This window comes from Macaca fascicularis, chromosome 1 (genome assembly GCF_037993035.2).
Source record: "Macaca fascicularis isolate 582-1 chromosome 1, T2T-MFA8v1.1".
NCBI classification, from domain to species: Eukaryota; Metazoa; Chordata; class Mammalia; order Primates; family Cercopithecidae; genus Macaca; species Macaca fascicularis.
This window is the reverse complement of record NC_088375.1, coordinates 110,816,359-110,841,275: the sequence shown is the minus strand read 5'-3', so window position 1 is coordinate 110,841,275 and position 24,917 is coordinate 110,816,359. Positions and strand designations below refer to the sequence as shown.

Sequence of the window (24,917 nt, the reverse complement as noted above, 5' to 3'; positions counted from 1 at the left end):
CCTGGGCGACAAGAGTGAAACTCTGTCTCAAAAATAATAATAATAATAATTAATAAATATAAATAAGAATCAAACTAAAATACAAGAAGCAAGGATAAGCCAGGCGCAGTAGTTCATGCCTGTAATCCCAGCAATTTGGGAGGCTGAGGTGGGCAGATTGCTTGAGCTCAGGAGTACAGGACCGGCCTGGGCAACATGACAAACCCTTGTCTCTACTAAAAATACAAAAGAAATTAGCCAGGCATGGTGGCATGCCTTAAGTCCCAGCTTCTCGAGTGACTTGAGGTGGGAGAATCACCTGAGCCCGGGGAGGCTGCAGTGAACTGTGATCGCACCACTGCACCCCAGCCTAGGTGGCAGGAGTGAGACCCTGTCTCCAAATAAACAAAAAACACAAAAAAAGAAACAAGCATAGTTAATGTAGTATAATGTGCTCAAGGTGTGAATAGAGTCTAGGAAACAGTACGTAGTGGAAGGATTACTCTTTAATAGGAGTAATGCTTTTTACTAGGTAAATTGATCTAGGTAAGTTTAAATGTGGATACATTTTTTTTTTGACAAGATAATTTCCAACTAATGACTTTTGCCTTCTCTGTGAAACACCATATAAGCTTATCTCCTGAGAGTGAGAAGTGATGTGGTAAAGATTCGGGCCTGACAAGTGGTTAAAATTCGAAATACTTCTTTGAGAGGGGATGCTGACTAAGCACATGTGGAGGGTCCAGGTGAAGAAGGAGACTTTTAATTTGTATGATTTAAATTTTTTTTTGTTCGATTTTTCTTCAGCAGAATCCAGCAGCAGAAATAAAGGTGCAGTAAATGCAGTTAGATTGATCCAAATTTGGATTTGATTAAGTACATGAGATAGAAGGCTAAATTAGAGAGGAGAAGGACAAGAGTATGAGGGTTTTAATAAAATATTGGTTTAAATAATGGACAAAGACTCTGGAATTGGTGAAGAATTGAGTACTAAGAAGAGAATGTAGAATTAGAGAAAATAAAAAGCTGAGATCTTGATGAAATTAAAGAACAAGTATAATAGGAGTGGGAGATTGTGATCAGAGGAGGAGATTTTTAAATGTGCAAAGGAGTGGTTCTTGAAGGTCACTGAATATGAGGTCAAGGAACCGAGAGACAAGAAAACATGGTAGATCATCCATTTAGACATTGAAATTACCCAGCATAATAATGAAACTTAAGGTGACTTTGCTCAGGGTTCCAGATAGTACATTGATTGGGCCTTGTGAGCCGTTGACAAACTTAACCAACTGGGCCCGGTCGCTCACACCTGTAATCCCAGCACTTTGGGAAGGCCAAAGCGGGCAGATCACCTGAAGTCAGGAGTTTGAGATCAGCCTGGCCAACATGGTAAAACCCCATCTCTACTAAAAATACAAAAAAATTAGCTGGGCATGGTGGCACACACCTGTAGTCCTAGGCACTTGGGAGGATGAGACAGGAGAATTGCTTGAGCCCAGGAGGCAGAGGTTGCAGTGAGCTGAGATTGCACCACTTCACTCCAGCCTGGACGACAGAGTGAGACTCCATCTCAAAAAAAAAAAAAAAAAGAAAGAAAGAAAAAGAAAAGCTTAACCTAGATGCGTACATAGGATCGTATTATTTTGCAGGACATTCGTCTAGTGATGAAGGCAGCAGCAGAGCCTCCCTCCAGTAGATGGGAAGACTAAGATGTATCTGAGTAGTATCTGGATTGGTTGATGGGGAGGAGGGTCTATCTATAATAAATGTTAAGCAATTTGCTTAAGGTCACAAGAATTTGATTACAAAGCCCATGCTCTTTCTACTAACCTTGGTATTTCCGCAACAAGTTGAGCATGTTCAGCTCATTTTTTTTTTTTTTTTTTTTGTCTTCCCAGATGTTTGAGACTATAATTTTGTTTTATTTTAGCTTCTCCAGAGTTACTGGGTCTTTTTTTTAGTGCCAAACATCTACAAAGTGAGGGAGAAATCTCCTTGAGGAGTACCTTGAACAGAATCTTAACCTGAAGTAGTCAGGGTTTTTAGTATGTTTGGTAAACTGATCCCTTAGTTCATTTGCTAGTTTATCCATCCATCCTTCCTCCCTTCCATCCATTAGTTCATTTGTCAGTTTATCCATCCATCCTTCCTCCCTTCCATCCATGCAATTACATTTATCTTTTTATATCCATGTAAGAAAAAAAATACCAGTTATAGTTTGAGAACACTGTATTTGGAATAAGTTGAAATAACTGTAAATTGACTCATTTGGTTTTATTTATTGTCTTTTGTCATCTCTAGCTGCATATCCCCACCGTTTGAATCTCTTTTACCTTGCCAATGATGTCATACAGAACTGTAAAAGGAAAAATGCAATCATATTCCGTGAATCATTTGCTGATGTACTTCCTGAAGCAGCTGCTCTAGTGAAGTAAGTAAATCTTTGTTGCTCTATGGGATCTAAACTTAGACAATTTAGAATTTTAGTTTCTTTACCCATTAAGAACTGTAATAGTTGAACATGCTTGAAGATTGAAGGATAATTTGCCTAAATGGTTGATTATTACTTTCTTGTTAACACACGTCTTTCTTTCTCTTTCTCTTTCTTTCTCTTTCTTTCTCTTTCTCTCTCCTCTCCTCTCCTCTCCTCTTTTTCTCTTTTCTCTTTTCTCTTTTCTCTTTTGTTTTTGAAACAGTCTTGCTTTGTCACCCAGGCTGGAGTGCAGTGGTGCAATCTCAGCTCACTGCAGCCTCCGCCTCCTGGGTTCAAGCAATTCTCCTGCCTCAGCCTCCCAAGTAGCTGGGACTACAGGTGCGTGCTACCATGCCCAGCTAATTTTTTGTATTTTTAGTAGAGATGGGGTTTCACCATGTTAGCCAGGATGGTCTTAATCTCCTGACCTCGTGATCCACCCGCTTCGGCCTCCCAAAGTGCTGGGATTACAGGCATGAGCCACCGTGCCCAGCCATATTTTTCTTTTAAAAACTCTTTCTTCTGTTTTCAAAAGCTGGTCTCCTGTTTATCCTTACTTGACCATGTATGTCTCCTGGTGATAATCTGTGAATGTGCTTCCTTCTAACTACTGTGTCTGTTTTGTTTAACACATTTCATGTCTTCTGAGTCTTACTGAAATTTTTTTCCCTCCATGAAATCTGTAAAGAGAAATGGAAATTATTTCCCAACGTCATACTCGCAACTCAATATTGATTTAACTTCATTTTTAGCGGTAGTTGGATCCAGCACTTCCCACAGTGTATTCCTATGAAATGATCAGAGGAAGAAGGGTTCTGTGCTCAAATAAGTTTAGAAAATGATCCATACTACTTTTCCTTTCCTGAAGATTCAAAGTTCACATTACCATATCAATAATTTGATTTCTTTTTGGGGCTTTACAATGCTAATTTCAAAACAGCATTTCCTGGCTGAGCACGGTGGCTCACGCCTGTAATCCCAGCACTTTGGGAGGCCAAGATGGGCAGATCACAAGGTCAGAAGATCAAGACCATCCTGGCTAACACGGTGAAACCCCGTCTCTACTAAAAAATACAAAAAAATTAGCCGGGCATGGTGGTGGGCACCTGTAGTCCCAGCTACTTGGGAGACTGAGGCAGGAGAATGGCATGAACCTGAGAGGCAGAGCTTGCAGTGAGCCCAGATTGTGCCACTGCACTCCAGCCTGGGCGACAGAGTGAGACTCCATCTCAAAAACAAAACAAAACAAAAACACAGCATTTCCTAAACTCTGACCATGGGCCCTTCTTTTTGAATGCCTATTGAACATCCCCACATTCGGGGAGAAGTCTGGTGTATATACAGTACAAGCTTATATCTCATCTTATTTTTGCCCTGTATTAATAGTGTGTTCTTTGTGTTGCATCCGTATTTGTAAATTGTTTTCTACAAGAGACACACATAGTTACAGGATAAACAATATATGTAACAATATATAAACAATTATATGGAACAACCATAATAGCTAAATGCTTCCTCAGATTATGTATTTATTATCATTGACCCATTTGTTAGTATTAACCCGGTTAGAACTGAGTGATCTTGTGAAACTATGGAATATATTGAAAATAAGAAATAAAACAAAAGAACTGACTGATCCCTCTTCTTTCCTTAGGATTGTTAACTTGAAATGTCTACCTTGCTGTTAGAAAAGATTAAAATATGGTACTACTTGAATGTACTAAGTAAACAAGTACATAAAATAATAACATCTACCATTTGTTGGATATTTATAATTGACTAAATATTATACAGAGTGCTTTATCATTTAATTTTGAGAACAACTATACCGTGGGCACTATTGTTACACTAATTTTTTCTTTTTTTGAGATGGAGTTTCCCTCTTGTTGTCCAGGCTGGAATGCTATGGCACAATCTCGGCTTACTGCAACCTCCGCCTCCTAGGTTCAAGCAGTTAGGCAATTCTCCTGCCTCAGCCTCCCGAGTAGCTGGGATTACAGGCATGCGCCACCATGCCCAACTAATTTTGTATTTTTAGTAGAGATGGGGTTTCTCCATGTTGCTCAGACTGGTCTCGAACTCCTGACCTCAGATGATTTGCCTGCCTCAGCCTTCCAAAGTGCTGGGATTACAGGAGTGAGCCACCGCATCTGGTCTTGTTACTCTAATTTTAAAGAAGAAGAAACTGTGACTTCGAGATGTTAGGTAAATTGCCTAATCTCTAAGAGCTACCTGGAGGCAGAGAGCCAGATTCCCACTTCAGGCTATCTAAATCCAAAGCCCATGTTCTTTGCCACTTAACCACTAATCCATGCTGCCTCTTTATATATAAAACCCAGTATAATTGTGAATAAGAACAACAATACACTAGAGTTTCTGCTATAAATATCACTGTAATATCTGTAACTTAGCCTAGTGTTTCCTAGACTTGAATTTCATGACCTATTTCATGGATTAATATATAGTCGTCAACCTTTTTTTTTTTTTTTTTTTACCATGTAAAGATATGTTTAAAAACAACTACATTGTGTGTTACTACCATTATTTCATGGAAAAAAGTGAGAAGGACATAATCTCAGAATAAAGTACGGTTCTTAAATTAAAACCTTAAGCCCCCAAGAATGTTTTAACTCAATGAAACATGTCTTCAGAAACCTGTAGTAAATATCATATGTAATGATGAAACAAAGCATTCCAAGACAGAAGTCCTCCATTATCATTACTGTTGATCATTATGCTGGAGGTTCCATTTATTTAGAAATGAGTAAATGAATAAATAGGTCAAGTGCAGTGACTCATGCCTATAACCCCAGCACTTTGGGAGGTCGAGGCAGGCAGATCACTTGAGGTCAGGAGTTCAAGACCAGCCTGGCTAACACAGTGAAACCCCATCTGTAGTAAAAGTACAAAAAGTAGCTGGGTGTGGTGGTGCATACCTGTAATCCTAGCTACTCGGGAGGCTGAGGCACAAGAATTGCTTGAACCTGGGAGGCGGAGGTTGCAGTGAGTTGAGATCGTGCCTCTGCCCTCTAGCTTGGGCGACAGAGCAAGACCCCATCTCAAGAAAAAGAGAAAAGGAGTGAATGAATAAAAATGCATTTAGAAGAGACAGAATTGTCATTACTTGCAGGTAATATAATTATCTACATCAGGTGGGCTGGGCAACCCTTTTCTATAAAGGGTCGATAGTTAAGTAGTTTAGGCTTTTTGAGCCATAGTATCTCTGTCACAGCTCCTTAACAATGCCATTCTAGCATGAAAGCACCAAACAATACAGAAACAAATGGGTATGGCTATGTTCCAATAAGAATAGGCAGCAGGCCAGATTTGGTCTGAGGTCCATCATTTGCCAACCCTTAGCCTACACAGAAAGTCATGATGATCAACTAATAACTCAGCTAAATAGCCAGATTCAAGTTGAACATACAAAATCAGTAGCTTTCCTATGTATGCCAGCAGCAACTTATTTTAAACTGTAATTAGGAAGAAAGATTTATTTTGCAAGACAAAAAATAAAAGAAAAACCCCACCCAAGAATAAATACAAGAAGTATGTAAGGCTTTTATAAAGAAAATTTTAAAAATTTAAAGGATATTAAAGAAGATCTGGACAAATGAAGATATATATATATATGTATGTGTGTATATATATGTATATATACATATATATGGGGTTTTTTGAAGGAAAAGATTTGGTATTGTTAAAAATACATTTCTTTCCTAATATGTAATTTATACTCTGTAATCCCAATCAAAATCTCAATAGGATTTCCTGTGGAAGGATAAATATCCAAGGTAATTTTTTTTAAAGAATAGTAAGGTTAAAATTCCCTACCAGTTATAAAATATATCTTAAAACAATAAACAGGAATGGAAGATTGTATTAGTGAAACAGAATACACTCTTGCTTATAAATAAGTTAATTATAAATTATATGGTAAATCAGAGGATATTAAAATAAGAACTTAATGCCAGGTATGATGGTTCTCATACCTGTAATCCTTGCACTTTTAGGAGGCTGAGGTGGGAGGATCACTTGAGGCCAGGAGTTTGAGACCAGCCTGGGCAACATAGCGAGACCCTGTCTCTACAAAAAAATTAAAAATTAGCCAGGTATGTTGGCATGTGCCTGTAGTCCTAGCTACCAGGAGGCCAAGGCAAGAGGATCTCTTGAGTCCAGGAGTTCAAGACTGAAGTGAATTATAGTCATACCATGGCACTCCACACTCTGGCCTGGGTGACAGAGCAAGACGCTCTCTCTGAAATAAACAAATAAAGGACTTAAGTATTCCTTAAACAGCCCCATCCTGACCACCACTTCCCCTTTTAAAACTCACGCCTGTAATCCCAGCACTTTGGGAGGCCAGGGAGGGTAGATCACAAGGTCAGGAGATCGAGACCATCATTCCTGGCTAACACGGTGAAACCCTGTCTCTACTAAAAATACAAAAAAAAAAAAAAAATTAACCGGGCGTGGTGGCGGGTACCTGTAGTCCTAGCTAGCTGGGAGGCTGAGGCAGGAGAATGGCATGAACTCGGGAAGCGGAGCTTGCAGTGAGCCGAGATCACGCCACTACACTCCAGCCTGGGTGACAGAGCGAGACTCTGTCTCAAAAAATAATAATAATGAATAAATAAAATAAAATAAAATAAAGCTCTTATTCACAATTCTACTATAAACTGATTTCTGAATTTTTTTGTCTTAACTTAAGGCTGTTTTGAGTCCTTTAATTCAAGGAGGGCAAATGTCTAGAAGTTCCTGGCAGGTAATACAGATGAGTAAAGTAGGTTGAGTATGAGAAAAAATCCACTTAAGAGGGACAGCAGTTACTCAGTCCTTGGCTAATGGCCATGAAGAAATGTGAGCCCAACATTAACATACGCTGCCAAACTTTTCTCACTTTTAAACTAGGACAGAAATTTGGATTTTTATATGTGTGACATTGTCAGATTTAAAAAATAATATTGCTGACAAAACACATTTGGTGATCATATTGCACCATGGGCAACTTAATTAGGGACATTAATTTTATTCCTTGAGTCCCTTTAAGGTGTTTATTGATTTCACTTGATTAAAAGTTGGTATGGGGTGGACTCACGGCCACATGTTAAAAGAGATGCCCAAAGAAGGGAAAGTAGGACTTTCAGATAAGTTGGGAAACTATTTTCTCTAGTACTTATCTAATTATTTCAGTTCTTTTTATTAAATTTCAGTTTATCTTTTCTATCACTGGTTGGAAATTCCATGGGCTGGAAACCTGGAGATTGTATTTTAGATATACTAGTTATTATTGTAAGAAAATATGTATGTGAGAGGGAGGGGTAAAAATGAAAGTTAAACCAACCTGATATTTGCCATTTGTGTCCTAGAGGTCCTAGCTAAAGGACAGAAATGCCAGTTTATCTGAATATACATCACCGTGAGACCAGAATAGTTGAAACTTTAATTTGAAGCACAGGGAAAGTGTTTATGAATGTCAGAGTTGATTTACACTTGGGAAACTGTGGACTACTCTGCAACCAGCAATGACTTCAATAAGTTATATATAGATTATGGAAGAATCCCTTTAAGAACTGAGGGTTTGCTTGTATTGTGTCAGGATGGTGTAAGAGTAGGTATATCTTTGATGTGGGTGGAGCTTTCCAAAATCCTGTCCCTATCCCAGGTGTTCGTAAAAGGCAATTATTTGTGCTTATACATTTTCATCTTTAATTGAACTGAAAAATGAATTTATGCTACTTGTTGTATAAGAGCTTAATGTGATTTTATTGACTCTCAAGGGTGTATAGAGAATTATATGCATGATCTTTTTTGGGAAAAGGTGTCATGACAGATTTTGAGGAAATAATGAGCTTGGTACCGGTTAAATACCCGTAATCTGAAAATTTGAAATCCAAAATGCTCCAAAATCTGGAGCTTTTTGAGCACCAACATGACGCTCACAGAAAATGCTCATTGGAGCATTTTGGATTTCAAATTAGAGATGCTCAACCAGTAAGGATAATGCAAATATTCCAAAATCTGAAAACAAACTCTTTTTTTTTCTTTTCTTTTCTTTTTTCTTTCTTTCTTTCTTTTTTTTTTTTTTTTTTTTTGAGACAGAGTCTCGCTCTTGTTGCCCAGGCTGGAGTGCAGTAGCGCAATCTCTGCTCACGGCAACCTCCGCCTCCCAGGTTCAAGCAATTCTCCTGCCTCAGCCTCCCAAGTAGTTGCCACAGCACCCAGCCAGTTGAGAATTTCTACTTAAATGTTATATGTCCATATTCAGTTCAGAATGCCTGAAACAGTAACACGCCTTACTTTGTGTAAAGTCCTACTCCTACAGTTTCAATTTATGTGAAAATATGTTCAATATAAATTGAAAATTGCTATATAAATGGTAACTAACTTGCAGATAAGCAGATTGGATTTTATTATTTCTTCTTTTTTTTTCTTTGAGATAGAGTCTTACTCTGTCACCCAGGCTGGAGTGTAGTGGCACGATATCGGCTCACTGCAACCTCCGCTTCCCGGGTTCAAGCGATTCTCCTGCTTCAGCCTTGAGTGGCTGGGATTACAGGCACGCGCCACCACGCCCAGCTAATTTTCGTATTTTTAGTAAAGACAGAGTTTCTCCATATTGGTTAGGCTGGTCTCGAACTCCTGACCTCATGATCCGCCTGCCTTGGCCTCCCAAAGTGCTAGGATTACAGGCATAAGCTACCGCACCTGGCCCAGATTTTATTATTTCTTTCTACAAAATGAGAAAAACTGAAGTCCAGAGCAGTTAAGATACCGCCCAGAGGAAAATGACAATTTAGTGTAAGTCCTGGGACTAGAACCCAGATTTTTCTGACTCTTAGCCCTTTATTGTTTCTGTTCTGCCAAATAGCTCTCCTAAATCTAACTTACAGTTTTTCATTTTATAACAGCCCCTTAGTAATCTTAAGTTTTTCTTTCTTATTTCTTAGTCAGTTACCAGGGACTGATTCTTCTGTTAAAGTTTCTTCCTCCTTTTCTCTCTGCCTTTTGATTTTCTGTTATTGTCACTGTCACTCTGTTTGATATATTAATATTATATCCTGCTAACTAGTTTCCCAGTTTGTCACCTTTTTCATTCACTTCAAACTACATACACATAGATGTCCAGAGATACAATGGTTTAAGACCACAGTCTCTGGAACCCAGTGTGCCTAGATTTGAATTCTGGCTCTGCCATTTGGTAACTCTATAACTTTACGTAAATTAAAAAAAAATTAGTTTCTCATCAGTATAATGAATCCAATAATAGTACCTACTTCATAAAGCGTGGAAACTAAATGAGTTAATAATATATATAAAGGGCTTAGAACAGTGACTGACGTTTAATAAACAACAAATGTTAGCTGTTGCTATGATGAGGAAGATGACTGTGCCTACTACTGCTATTATTATAATTAACAAATTAGTATTAGCAAGGCATACTCTGAAATCCTTTAAAATATATTTTTACATTGCTTTATGATTTAAGAAATTTCTGGCCGGGTGTGGTAGCTCACACCTGTAATCCCAGCACTTTGGGAGGCCGAGGCAAGTGGATCACCTGAGGTCAGAAGTTTGAAATCAGCCTGACCAACATGGAGAAACCCTGTCTCTACTAAAAATACAAAATTAGCCAGGCATGGTAGCGTGTGCCTATAATTCCAGCTACTCAGGAGGCTGAGGCAGGAGAATTGCTTGAACCTGGGAAGCAGAAGTTGCAGTGAGCCAAGATCACACCATTGCACTCCAGCCTGGGCAAAAGAACAACACTCCATCTCAAAAAAAAAAAAAAGAAATTTCCTTCCATCTTTATTATTTTCTTTGATTCTCAAATCAAATATATGATATAATTAGGGGCAAAGATTATTATCCTCATTTTACAGGTGAGGATACTGATGATAAAATAAGTCATATAAAACGACTTGAAGATAGGAAACTGAACATTAAAAAATAAGAGAGGGCTGGGTGCAGTGGCTCACGCCTATAATCCCAGCACTTTGGGAGGCCAAGGCAGCAGTATCACCTGAGCCCAGGAGTTCCAGACCACCCTGGGCAACATAGGGAGACCTCATCTCTACTAAATTAACTGGGTGTGGTGGCATGTGCTTGTGGTCCAAGCTACTTGGAAGGCTGAAGCAGGAGGATCACTTGAGCCTGAGAGGTGGAGGCTACAGTGAGCTGTGATGGTGTCACTGTACTCTGCCCTGAGCAACAGAATAAGACCCTGTGTCAAACAAACAAACAAAAAGGGATGCCACTTAAAGACTTCTACAGTCAAATCTCAGTCTTCCCATCCTTACCACCAACTCTCCTAAATCCCAGTAATGAGCCATTGCTCTAGCCAGACGCTCATACTGTATATCTTAATATAAGGGCTTATGAGTTTTTCTTCATGGAGTAGCTCTTCCTCCTTGGGAAGCAGCAGAGCTTAGAGGTTAAAAATGCAAGGTTTGGAGTCAAACTTGCAAGGTTGCATGGGTTTCAATCCTGGATCTCTTACTTGGTAGAGGAATTTATTTAACTTTCTCATCCTTTAGTTTTCCCATCTATAAAATGAGAATAATAGTACAGTTTGTCTCTTAGGGATGCTGTGAGGATTAAATAGGCTAATATATGTAAAGCATTATAAAGGAACATGAAAGTACTCTAAAAATCAGTGAACTAAGTATTCATCTCAAGAAGTTTTAAAAGAAGAGCAAAATAGCCCAAGAAAGGAAGGATATAATAAAATAAGAACAGAAACTAATGAAAAAAAAAAAAAACAAATACACAGTGAGGTACTTTCACTGTCAAATTCACAGAAAAATAGAATAGTGTTTGTCGGGGACTGGGATAGGGGGCAGGGAATGGGGAGTTATTGTTCAATGGGTATAGAATTTCAGTTTTGCAAGATGAAAAGACTTCTGGAGATATGGATGGTAGTGATGGTTGCACAGTATGAATGTACTTAATGCCATTGAATTGTACACTTGAAAATGGTTAACATAGGCTGGGTACTATGGCTCACACCTGTAATCCCAGCACTTTGGGAGGACAAGGCGAGCAGATGATGAGGTCAGGAGTTCGAGACCAGCCTGGCCAACATAGTGAAACCCCATCTCTACTAAAAATACAAAAATTAGCCAGGCATGGTGGCATGCGCCTGTAGTTCTAGCTACTTGGGAGGCTGAGGCAGGAGAATCACTTGAACCTGGGAACTGGAGGTTGCAGTGACCCGAGGTTATGCCACTGCACTCTAGCCTGGGTGATACAGTGAAACTGTGTCTCAGTAAATAAATAAATAAATAAATAAATAAATAAATAAATAAATAAATAAAAAGTTTGCCAAAAAAAAGAAAGGGCGGGCACTGTGATTCACGCCTGTAATCCCAGCACTTTGGGAGTCCGAGGCGGGTGGATCGCTTGGGGTCTGGATATTGAGACCATCCTGGCCAACATGGTGAAACCCCATCTCTACTAAAAATGCAAAAATTAGCTGGGCGTGGTAGCGCACGCCTGTAGTCCTAGCTACTCGGGAGGCTAAGGCAGGAGAATCACTTGAACCCGGGAGGCAGAGGTTGCAGTGAGCTGAGATCACCCTACTGCACTCCAGCCTGGGCGACAGAGTGAGACTCTGTCTCAAAAAAAAGAAAAGAAAAGAAAATCGTTAAGATATCTGGGTGTGATGTGGTGGCTCACACTTGTAATCCCAAACTCCCAATGTGGGAAGCCAGGGTGGGTGGATTGCTTGAACCCAGGAGTTTGACACCAACTTAAGCAACATGGTAAGACCCCATCCCTACAATAAATACAAAAATTAGCTGGATATGGGGGCGTGTGCCTATGTTTCCAGCTACTCAGGAGGCTGAGGCAGGAGGATCTCGAGGTCAAGGCTGCACTCTAGTCTGGGTAACATAGTGAGACTCTGTCTCAAATATGAGCTCTTTAATAACGGATTCTAGGGTATAACACTTTCTGTATAGAAAAAATAAAGTTAAATGATTTCCTACACTCTACACAGAAATATATTACAAGTGAATTACTTTGGTGTGTAAAACAAACTTTAAAATTATTTGAAGAAAATATAAATATTTTTATGATTATAGGGGATAAAGGCGCTTAAGACACAAAAAACAGTAGTAAAAATATTTGAGTTTGATTACATAGAAATTAAACTTCTGCATTACAAAGATAACATAAAATTAAAGTGATACATTAGGGAAGATATTTGTCATAGACTAAGTTATATGAATTAAGTTAGGAGATACGGAGTGGCAAATTTGAATTTTTAGAATGAAAATCTATCCTCATACCCTGTTTTTCAGCTTCAAGATTTTTTGACTAAGTGTTGACTGTCTCTCTCTTGAAGTGATCCTTCCTCCCTCCCTTTCCCTGTCTCGAGCTGTTCTCCTGCCTCAGCCTCCCAAGTAGCTGGCACTATAGGTGTATGCTCCCTGGCCTGAGTCAACCCATTACTTAGTCTTTTATTCAGACATTTAGCAGATGTTACTAAGGACCTGTAAGATAGCACATTATTCTGATGACTTCCCAGTAATGAGGTATTGGTAAAGGAAAGAGACTCCTCTGAGTGAGATACAAGATTATGGTGTTTAGTTTTACGTAACTGTGACATCTGGACACCTCCTCTTGTACTTTATCAACTTTATCCTTTGAAATAATTTGCTAGTACCTTCCTGTTATAAGAGTAAGGGGGGTGTCACTAGCAAAGAAAGCATCTGTTGAACATCCTAGCAATTCTGTAAGGTCGCTGTTGAACATCCTAGCAATTCTACAAAGTCAGCCAAAAATTTTTTTTAACTTAAAAATCAAAGAACAAAAGGTTATGTAACTAAGCATGTTACATGGTTTGTGGTGATTATAAATTCTGTGAAAATTGACATTGTGGTCAGTAGTGGCTTTTTTTTTTTAACTGGAGTTTTGCTCTTGTGGCCCAGGCTGGAGTGCAATGGTGCGATCTCTGCTCACCACAACCTTTGCCTCCCGGGTTCAAGCAATTCTCCTGCCTCAATCTCCTGAGTAGCCGGGATTATAGGCATGCGCCACAACACCCGGCTAATTTTGTATTTTTAGTAGAGACGGGGTTTCTCCAAGTTGGTCAGGCTGGTCTCGAACTCCCAACCTCAGGTAATCCACCTGCCTCAGCCTCCTGAAGTGTTGGGATTACAGGCGTGAGCCACCACGCCCAGCCAGTAGTGGCTTTTTAACCTCCCAGGCTGGAGTACGGTGGCACGATCATGGCTCACTGCAGCCTTGACCTCCGGGTTTCAAGTAGTCCTCCTACCTCAGCTCCCCAGAAAGCTGAGACTACAGGTGCATGCAACCATACCTGGCTAATTTTTGTATTTTTTGTAAAGGCAGGATTTCACCATGTTGCCCATGCTGGTCTCGAACTCCTGTCCTCCCACCTCGACCTCCCAAAGTGTAAGACCTGTCTCAAAAAGGAAAAAAAAAAGAAAACGATAATATCCTGTTGTCATTCATTCAGCTACTATTTAGTAACAGCAAAGAAACAACAATGAATAAGTTGTAATCATTGTTTTGAAGAAGTTCTGTAGTCGAGTTGAAGAAACAGACGTTTATATATAATTATGACTTGACTTCTGGCAGAAGAGTCAACCATCTATTCCAAGGAGTCATTTTGTTACAAAATACCTATGTCCTTGACAAAACTTAAGCAGAACCAAAAACAGTGGATGTATTAGAATGGCAAAGCCAACATTAACCAACATGCTGATAACATTAATATTTTGTGATCTTGGCACTTAAACTAGGCTCTGGAGAAGGGCAAATGTGCTCTTGGGTAATTAGCTCCCCCTGGCTTCTGAGATATATTTTCTCTATATGAACATATTTTCTATTTAGGCCACAAGGAATCCCATAGGTTAAGATCAGACAAACGTGCTCACAGTGAAAGATCTCTGAACACACAGAAAAACAAACCACCACAATTGAGAATCTGTCGATTTAGTTCCTCTGAAAATGAGTTTCAGAGATTGGAATTATCAGACAGAATGTATAAAGCAATGTATATGAAATGTTAGAGAAGGATTAAATGGAATAACAAAATGAACAACAGGTAAGATATTGGACAGATTGAAAAAAATAATCTATAGGAACTCTTGAAAGAAAAGAGAATACGGAAGAATGTAGTTCTGAAGAAATCAGAATGCAACAGGAGAAATAAGGAGTGGAGAAAATGAAGAATGAAGGCCAGGTGTGGTGGCTCACACCTGTAATCCCAGCACTTTGTGAGACCAAGGTGGGAGAATCACTTGAGCCCAGGAGTTTGAGACCAGCCTGGGCAACATAGTGGGACCTCATTTCCACAAAAAAATACAAATTAGGCAGGTGTGGTGGTGTGTACTTATAGTCCCAGCTACTCAGGAGGCTGAGGTGGGTGGATCACTTGAGCCTGGGAGATTCTGTACAAAAGGAGAGAACTTTTGAGTGATTTAGAAGATAACACTGTTTGGCCGAGCATGGTGGCTCATGCCTGTCATCCCAACACTTTGGGAGGCTGGGGCAGGCAGATCACCTGATGTCGGGAGTTCGAGACTAGCCTGACCAACATGGAGAAACCCCGTCTGTACTAAAAATGCAAAATTAGCGGACCTGGTGGTGCATGCCTGTAATCCAGCCAGTTGGGAGGCTGAGGTGGGAGAGTCACTTGAACCGGGAGGTGGAGGTTGCGGTGAGCCAAGATCATGCCATTGTACTCCAGGCTGGGCAACAAGAGCGAAACTCCGTCTCAAAAAAAAAAGATAACACTGGCTGAGAACACCTTAAAAGTGATAAAAAATATGAATCTAAGATATAGGAAGCAATAACATACACTAAATAGCATAAATAAAAATTTTATACCTAGTTATTGTAATGAAATTATAAAACAAGCAGTTTTAAAAACATCCAAAGTTTACATCTACTGGGGTAATTATAATTCAAAACAAACAAAAAACTAGAAAATGACAGGGCTGAGAGAGGATGTGGAAAAATTGGAACCCATTTACATTTCTCGCAGTAATGTATAATGGTGCAGTTGCTGTGGAAAACAGTTTGGTGGTTCCTCAAAAATTAAACATAGAATTACCACATGATCCAGCAGTTCTACCTCTAGATATATACCCCAAAAGAAATGGAAACGGAGACTTAAAACAGATAGTTATATAGGCATGTTCATAGCAGCATTATTGACAGTAGCCAAAAGGAAGAACAACCCACATGTTCGTCAGTGGATGAATGGATAAACAAAGTGTGATGTATACAAACATGGAATATTATTCAGTCTTAAAAAGGAAAGAAATTTTTTTTTTTTTGAGACGGGGTTTTGTTCTTGTTGCCCTGGCTGGAGTTCAATGGCGCAATCTTGGCTCACTACAACCTCCGCTTCCCAGGTTCAAGCAATTCTCCGGCCTCAGCCTTCTGAGTAGCTGGGATTACAGGCGCACGCCACCATACCCGGCTAATTTTTGTATTTTTAGTAGAGATAGGGTTTCACCATGTTGGTCAGGCTAGTCTTGAACTCCTGACCTTAGGTGATCCGCCCACCTCAGCCTCTCAAAGTGCTGGGATTACAGGCGTGAGCCACTGCACCCGGCCAAAAAGGAAGGAAATTCTAATACATGCTGCAACATGGGTGAACTTTGATGACATTATGCTAAGTGAAACATGTCTGTCACAAAAGGACAAGTATTATATGATACCACTTACATCAGTCACCTTCAGTAGTTAAATTCAGAGACGAAGTAGAATCGTGGTTGCTGGGGAAAGGGGAGAATTGGAAGTTATTGTTTAGTGGATATAGTATATCAATTTGGGAAAATAAAGTTTTGGAGTTTGGTTGCACAACAATGTGAATGTACTTGACTGTTGAACCGTACACTAAAAAATTGGTTAAGATGGTAAATTTTGGCCGGGCGCGGTGGCTCAAGCCTGTAATCCCAGCACTTTGGGAGGCCGAGACGGGTGGATCACGAGGTCAGGAGATCGAGACCATCCTGGCTAACACGGTGAAACCCCGTCTCTACTAAGAAATACAAAAAAAAACTAGCCGGGCGAGGTGGCGGGCGCCTGTAGTCCCAGCTACCTGGGAGGCTGAGGCCGGAGAATGGCGTGAACCCGGGAGGCGGAGCTTGCAGTGAGCTGAGATCCGGCCTGCACTCCAGCCTGGGCTACAGAGTGAGACTCCGTCTCAAAAAAAAAAAAAAAAAAAAAGATGGTAAATTTTACGTGTATTTTACCACAATTTTTTTTAAAAAAAGGAATGACATTACACTTTCTTCTGGGTGATGGAACAAGACCCTAAATCTTAAAAAAAAAAAGAAAATTCTGATAAATGCTACGAAATGGTTGAAACCATGAAAACATGCTGAAATAAGCCAGACACAAAAGGACAAATAAGCCAGACACAGAAGGACAAATATTTATCAAAATACCTAGAATTGGCAGATCCATAGAGAGAGAAGATTAAAGGTTATCAGGAGCTGGGAAAAAGAGGCCAGGGGGAGTTACTGGTACAGAGTACTGTGGTCTGAATGTTTATGTCCCCCTAAAATTCATATGTTGAAACCTAGTCCTTAACGTGGTGGTATTAAGAGGTGGAGCCTTTGGGAGGTGATGAGGTCTGAGGGAGGTAGTGACAAATTTTGGAAATAGTAGTGAAAATTGCACAACATTGCGAATGTAGTTACTGCCACTGAATTGTACATTTAATGGCTGAAATGGCACACTTTATGTTACATATATTTAATCACAATAAAAAAATGATTTAAAAAACAGCAGCCAAAAAAAGATCAGTATAAAAGGACTACAATTAAAGAGTAATAATTGGAGCTGGGCACGGTGGCTCACACGTGTAATCTTGACACTTTGGGAGGCCGAGGTGGGAGGACTGCCTGAGCCAAGGAGTCTGCGACCAGCCTGGGCAACATGGTGAGATTCTGTCTCTAAAAAAACACAAAATTTAGCCAGGTGTGGTAGCATGTGCTTGTAGTCCCAGCTACTCAGGAGGCTGAGGTGGGAGGATCACCTAAGCCTGAGCAATCCAGGCTGCAGTGAGCCGAGATTGCACCACTGTACCCCAGCCTGGGGGACCAGAGTGAGACCCTGTCTCAAGGTGAGGTGGTTGGGGGAGAAGTATAATTGGAATGATTGTAACCCAAAGAAATGATAAATGTTTGAGGTGATGGGTACCCTATTATATACTCCAATGTGATTATTACACATTATATCAACATATCTCATGTACCCCAAAAAGATACACATCTATGTACCCATAAAAAAATTTTTTTTAAAAAAAAGACCACAATTAAACTGATGACAGACTTCTCAGCGGCAATGGAAGCCAGAGGCAGTTGTGAAAAAATATTTTTATAGCATTGATAGAAAGTAGCTGTCAGTGTAGATTAGCATACAAAGCAAAACTACTTTCAAGAAGTAGGAAAACATAAAAACAGAGAAACAAAAACAGATAATTCACCATCAACAAACAGACCCTCTCTTTTTCTGTATATATATAATATAATATATATACACTATATATATACACACACACACACATAATTTTTTTTTTTTTCTCTGAGACGGAGTCTTGCTCCGTCTGGAGTGCAGTGGTATGATCTCGGTTCACTGCAAGCTCCTCCTCCTGGGTTCACGCTGTTCTCCTGCCCCAGCCTCCCAAGTAGCTGGGACTACAGGCGTCCGCCACAATGCCCAGCTAATTTTTTGTATTTTTAGTAGAGACGGGGTTTCAGCATGTTAGCCAGGATGGTCTCGATCTCCTGACTTCGCGATCTGCCCGCCTCGGCCTCCCAAAGTGCTGGGATTACCGTAATTTTTTTTTTAACCAAGAAGAATCACTGAACCATCACCAAACTTCTAAATGAGTTTTACACTGGGAGGTTAGCAATATATATAATATTATATGTATAATATATGTAATATAATATACATAATATGACACACACACACACAGAGGCATATAATTTTTTTTTAACCAATCAAGAAGCAGCACTGAACCATCAACAGACTTAATAAGTGAGTTTACTCTGGGAAGTTAGCAGTAAGGATGGTGAGTCACGCTAGCAATAAAATATATGAAATATCTGGCCAGGCACGGTGGCTCATGCCTATAATCCCAGCACTTTGGGAGGCTGAGGGAAGCAGATCACTTGAGGCCAGGAGTTCGAGACCAGCCTGGCCAACATGGCAAAACCTGTCTCTACCAAAAAATACAAAAATTAGCTGGGCATGATGGCGCATGCCTTATAATCCCAGCTACTGGGGAGGCTGAGGCAGGAAAATTGCTTGAGCCTGGGAGGTGAAGGTTGCAATGAGTTGAGATTGTGCAACTGCCTCCAGCCTGGGCAACAGAGCGATACTGTCTATATATATATGTAAACAGTTTTTAAGAACAGTTAAAGCTGTTCTTAGATATTTAAGAACAGCCTTGGCCGGGCGCGGTGGCTCAAGCCTGTAATCCCAGCACTTTGGGAGGCCGAGACGGGCGGATCACAAGGTCAGGAGATCGAGACCATCCTGGCTAACACGGTGAAACCCCGTCTCTACTAAAAATACAAAAAACTAGCCGGGCGAGGTGGCGGGCGCCTGTAGTCCCAGCTACTTGGGAGGCTGAGGCAGGAGAATGGCGTAAACCCGGGAGGCGGAGCTTGCAGTGAGCTGAGATCCGGCCACTGCACTCCAGCCTGGGCGACAGAGCGAGACTCTGTCTCAAAAAAAAAAAAAAAAAAAAGAACAGCCTTAACAGAAAATATGAGAAACCCTTATGAATAAAGTTTGGAAATGTTAAATATACATTTATAAATACTAATGGAGTATTGTGTAGTCATTAAAAGTAATGTTTAGGGCTGGGCACCGTGGCTCACGCCTGTAATCCCAACACTTTGGGAGGCTGAGGCGGGTGGATTATTTGAGGTCAGGAGTTCAAGACCAGCCTGGCCAACACGGTGAAACCATGACCTGTCTGTACCAAAAATATAAAAATTAGCCAGGTGGTAGTGGCGCACATCTGTAATCCTAGCTACTTGGGAGGCTGTGGCAGAAGAATCGCTTGAGCCTGGGAGGTGGAGGTTGCAGTGAGTCGAGATCATGCCACTGCACTCCAGTCTGGGTGACAGAGTGAGACCCTATCTCCAAAAAATAAGAAAGAAAGGAATGTTTATAAAGAGTTGATTGGAAGATGGGGAAATGTTTGTTAAGTGAAAATAATAGAATAGAATTTTTTGAGTGTGAAGAGAGTTAGGGCATACTTTGTTTTATTGTGCATTTCAGGTAATGTGGTTGTTTTTAGAAATTGAAGGTTTGTAGCAACCCTGTGCCTATTGGTGCTGTTTTTCCAACAACATATGCTCATTTATGTCTCTGTGTCACATTTTGGTAATATTTGCAACATTTCACATTTTTATGGTATCTGTTACGATGATCTGTGATCAGTGATGTTACTATTATAATTGTTTTTATGTATTCCTAACTTCGTCCATGTAAGACAGTGAACTTAATTGGTAAGTGTTGTGTGTTTTCTGATTGCACTAACCCACCATTCCCCATCTCTTTCTGTCTCCTGGGACCTCCTTATTCCCTGAGACACCACAATATTGAAATTAGAACAATTATTAGCCCTACAGTGGCCTCTCAGTGTTCAAGTGAAAGGAAGAGTCACACATCTTTCACTTTAAATAAAAAGCTAGAAAAGATTAAGCTAAGTGAGTAAGGCGTGTTGAAAGCCAAGACAGGCTGAAAGCTAGGCCTCTTGCACCAGTTAACCAGGTTGTGAATGCAAAGTTCTTGTAGGAAATTAAAAATGCTATTGTAGTGAACATATGAATGATAAGAAAGCAAAAGAGCTTTATTGCTGATATGGAGAAGGTTAGTGGCCTGGATAGAAGATCAAGCCAGATAGAACATAAAGCCAAAGCCTAATACAGAGCAAGGCCCTAACTCTTTTCAATTCGATGAAGGTTGAGAGAATGAGATTTAAGAAAAGAAGTCATCTCTATAACACAAAAGTGTAAGATGAAGCAGCAAGTGCTGATGTAGAAGCAGCAGCAAGTTGTCCAGAACTTCAGCTCGGATCACTCATGAAGGTGACTCCATTAAACAGCAGATTTTCGAGGTAGATGAAACAGCCTTCTGTTGGAAGATGCCATGTAGGACTTTCATAGCTAGAAAGAAGTCAGTCCTTGCTTCAAAGCACAGGCTGACTCTCTTGTTAGGAGCTAATTCAGCTGGCTGGAAACTTTAAGTTGAAGCCAGTGTTCATGTACAATTCTGAAAATCCTAGGGCTGTTAAAAATTATGCTAAATCTACTCTGTCTGTGCTCTGTAGATGGAACAACAAAGCCTGGATGACAGCACATCTGTTTACAACATGGTTTGCTGAATATTTTAAGCCCAATGTTGAGACCTGCTCTTGTTCAGGGGAAAAAAAAAAAAACACACGCGGATTCTTTACAAAATATTATTATTCATTGACAATGCACCTGGTCACCCAAGAGCTCTGATGTATGAGGAGATTAATGTTATTTTCTTGCTTGCTAACACAACATTTATTCTGCCCATGGATAAACGAGTGATTTGACCTTTCAATTCTTGTTATTTAAGAAATACGGGGCTAGGCATGGTGGCTCATGCCTGTAATCCCAGCACTTTGGGAGGCCAGGACTAGTGGATCACTTAGGTCAAGAGTTCGAGACCAGCCTGGCCAACATGGTGAAATCCCGTCTCTACTAAAAATATAAAATCAGGCATGGTAGCACACACCTGTAATCCCAGCCACTCAGGAAGCTGAGGCAGGACAATTGCTTGAACCCAGGAGGCAGAGGTTGCAGTGAGCCGAGATGATACCATTGCACTCTAGCGTGGGCAACAAGAGCAAAACTCTGTCTCAAATAAAAAGAAAAAATACAGGCTGGGCATGGTGGCGCACATCTGTAATCCCAGCACTTTGGGAGTCCGAGATGGGAAGATCTCTAGAGCTCAGGAGTTCGAGATCAGCCTGGGCAACATTGCAAGACCTAGTCTCTATTATTAAAAAAAGAAAGAAAGACATTATAAGGCTATGTCTTATAATGTTGCCACTAATAGTGATTCCTTTTATGGATCTGGGCAAAGGGAATTGAAAACCTTCTGGAAAGGATTCACCATTCTAGATGGCATGAAGAACATTTGTGATTCATGGGGAGAGATCAAAATATCAGTATTAGGCCTAGGCATGGTGGTTTACGCCTGTAATCCCAACACTTTGGAGGCCGAGGTGGGCAGATCATGAGGTCAAGAGATCGAGACCATCCTGGCCAGCATGGTGAAACCTCGTCTCTACTAAAAATACAAATATTAGCCAGGTGTGGTGGTGCACGCCTGCAGTTCCAGCTACTCAGGAGGCTGAGGCAGGAGAATCCCTTGAACCCGGGGGCAGAGGTTGCAGTGAGCCGAAATCGCACCACTGCCCTCCAGCCTGGCCACAGAACGACACTCGCTCTGTCTCCAAAAAATATATATATGTATATTATATATACATTTATAATGTACCTACATTATATATACATTTTATATATATAAAATATATAAATAATATATATTTATAAAAACGTAAAACAGGAGTTTGGAAGAAGTTGATCCCATCACTCATGGATGTCTTTGAGGGGGTTCAAAACTTCAGTGGAGGAAGTAACTAAAGGTGTGGTGGAAATAGCAAGAGAACTAGAATTGGAAATAGAACCCAAAGATGGGACTGAATTGCTATAATCTCATGAATAAAGCTTGAACAAATGAAGAGTTGCTTCTTATGGATGAGCAAAGAAAGTGGTTTTGCTGGGCACAGTAGCTCACGCCTGTAATCCTAGCACTTTGGGAGGCAGAGGCAGGTGGATTGCCTGAGCTCAGGAATTCAAGACCAGCCTGGGCAACATGGTGAAACCTCATCGCTACTAAATATACAAAAAATTAGCTGGGTATGGTGGTGGGTGCCTGTAGTCCCAGCTTCTCAGGAGGCTGAGGCAGGAGAATTGCTTGAACCCAGGAGGCAGAGGTTGCAGTGAGCTGAATTCGTGCCACTACACTCCAGCCTGGGCAGCAGAGTGAGACTCTGTCTCAAAGAAAAAAAAAAAGAGTTTCTTGAGATGGAATCTACTGATGAACATGCTGTGGACATTGTTCAAATGACAACAAAGGATTTTAGAATATTGCATTAATGGAGCAGCAGCAGAATTTGAGAGGACTGACTCCAGTTTTGAAAGAAACTTATGGGCAAAATGCTATCAAGCTATATTGCATGCTACAAAAAAAATCTTTGTGAAAGGAAGAGTCAATTTATGTAGCAAACCTCATTATCTTAAGAAATTGCCAGAGCCACCTCAGCCTTCAGCAGTCACTACCATGATCAGTCAGCAGCCATCAACATCAAGGCAAGACCCTCCACCAGCAAAAAGAATATGATTTGCTGGAGATTCAGATGATTGTTAAGGTTTTTTGAGCTACAAAGTATTTTTTTAACTAACATGTATATTATTTTTAACACATAATGCTATTACACACTTAATTGACGTATAGTGTAAATGTAACTTTTTAAAAATTTATTTGTTTGTTTTTTAGAGACAGAGTCTTACTCTGTCACCCAAGCTGGAGTGCAGTGGCTTGATCAGGGCTCACTGCAGACTCGAACCGCTGGTCTCAAGCAATCCTCCCACCTCAGCCCTCCAAGTGGCCAGGACTACAGGTGTACCCCACTACGTCTGGCTAGTTTTTGTATTTTTTTCCTGAGACAGGGTTTTGCCATGTTGCCCAGACTGGTCTCAAACTCCTGGACTCAAGTAATCTGCCAGCTTCAGCCTTCCAATGTGCTGGAACTGCAGGCATGAGCCACTGTGCCCAGCCTAAACCTTACAATTTTCTAGAGGTTTATTAACCAGAAAGAACAGACTCTACTGTCATTTCTTATATTTTTTTTTTTGCTGAGATTCTTTCTCTCATTATAAAAAAAAAAAACCAGAAAAGTCGAGCCGCGCATCGTGGCTCACATCTGTAACCCCAGCACTTTGGGAGGCCGAGGCGGGCAGATCATGAGGTCGGGAGTTCGAGACCAGCCTAGCCAATACGGTGAAACCCCGTCTCAACTAAAAAAAAAAAAATACAAAATTTAGCCGGGCATGGTGTCACGGGCCTGTAGTCCCAGCTACTTGGGAAGCTGAGGCGGAAGAATCACTTGAACTCGGGAGGCGGAGGTTGCAGTGAGCGGAGATTGCACCACTGCACTCCGGTCTGGGTGACAGAGCAAGACTCATCTCAAGAAAAAAAAAAAAGTCATGTGTTGCTTAACATCAATATATTCTGAGGCCAGGTGCGGTGGCTCACGCCTATAATTCCAGCACTTCGGGAGGCCAAGGTGGGCAGATCACTTGAGGTCGGGAGTTCAAGACCAGCCTGGCCAACATGGTGAAACCCTGTCCCTACGGAAAAAAAAAAAAAAAAATTAGCTGGGCATGGTGGCAGGCACCTGTAATCCCAGCTACCCGGGAGGCGGAGGCAGGACAATCTCTTGAACCCAGGAGGCAGAAGTTGCAGTGAGCTGAGATCACACCATTGCACTCCAGCTTCAGTGACAGAGCAAGACTCAATCTCTAAAACAAAAAAAGAATATGTTCTGAGAAATGCGTCATTAGGGAATTTTATCCTGTGAACATCATGGAGTGTACTTACATAAACGTAGATGGTATAGCCTACTAAAAACCGAAGCTATATTGTGTAGCCTGTTGCTCTTCGGCTGTAAACCTGCACTGCATGTCACTGTATTGAATACTATAGGCAACTGTAACACAATGGTAAGTACTTACATATCTAAACTTTTTTTTTTTTTTAAACGGAGTCTCGCTCTCTCTCCAGGCTGGAGTGCAGTGGCGCAGTCTCAGCTCACTGCAACCTTCGACTCCCTGGTTCAAGCAATTCTCCTGCCTCAGCATCCCGAGTAGCTGGGATTACAGACATGCACCACCATGCCCAGCTAATTTTTGTATTTTTAGTAGAGACGGCGTTTCACCATGTTGGCCAGGATGGTCTTGATCTCCTGACCTCTTGATCCGCCGGACTCGGCCTCCCAAAGTGCTGGGATTAACAGGCGTGAGCCACCGTGCCCGGTCATATCTAAACATTATAGAACACAGAAAATTGTGAAAAGTATAAAGAAAAATTCACTCACTTTCACCAAATGGAGATTTACAAAATAACAATTTCCTTTTTTTTTTTTTTTAAGATAACAATTTCAGTATTACTATCTTCCAGTCTTTTTCTTCTATAAATGTTAGCATTGTATTTGAAACCAGTCACACGCATAGTCAGGCATACCTTGGAGATATTGAGGTTTCACTTCCAATCCACCACAATAAAGCAAATATTGCAGTAAAGCATGTTACATGCAGGTGGATCACTTGAGCCCAGGAGGTTGAGGCTGCTGTGAGCC

The 24,917-nt window shown here is 40.7% G+C and overlaps 1 protein-coding gene across 17 annotated transcripts in view; it reads left to right on the top strand.

Moving 5' to 3' along the window:
- The window catches only part of RPRD2 (regulation of nuclear pre-mRNA domain containing 2), a 125,343-nt gene that overhangs the window by 56,384 nt on the left and 44,042 nt on the right, over positions 1-24,917 (top strand). For all 17 annotated transcript variants that reach the window (XM_073996513.1, XM_073996535.1, XM_073996517.1 and 14 more), the window contains exon 2: positions 2,281-2,410. In XM_073996513.1, the coding sequence (XP_073852614.1) occupies positions 2,281-2,410 (130 nt within the window). The remainder of the gene's footprint in view (positions 1-2,280; positions 2,411-24,917) is intronic.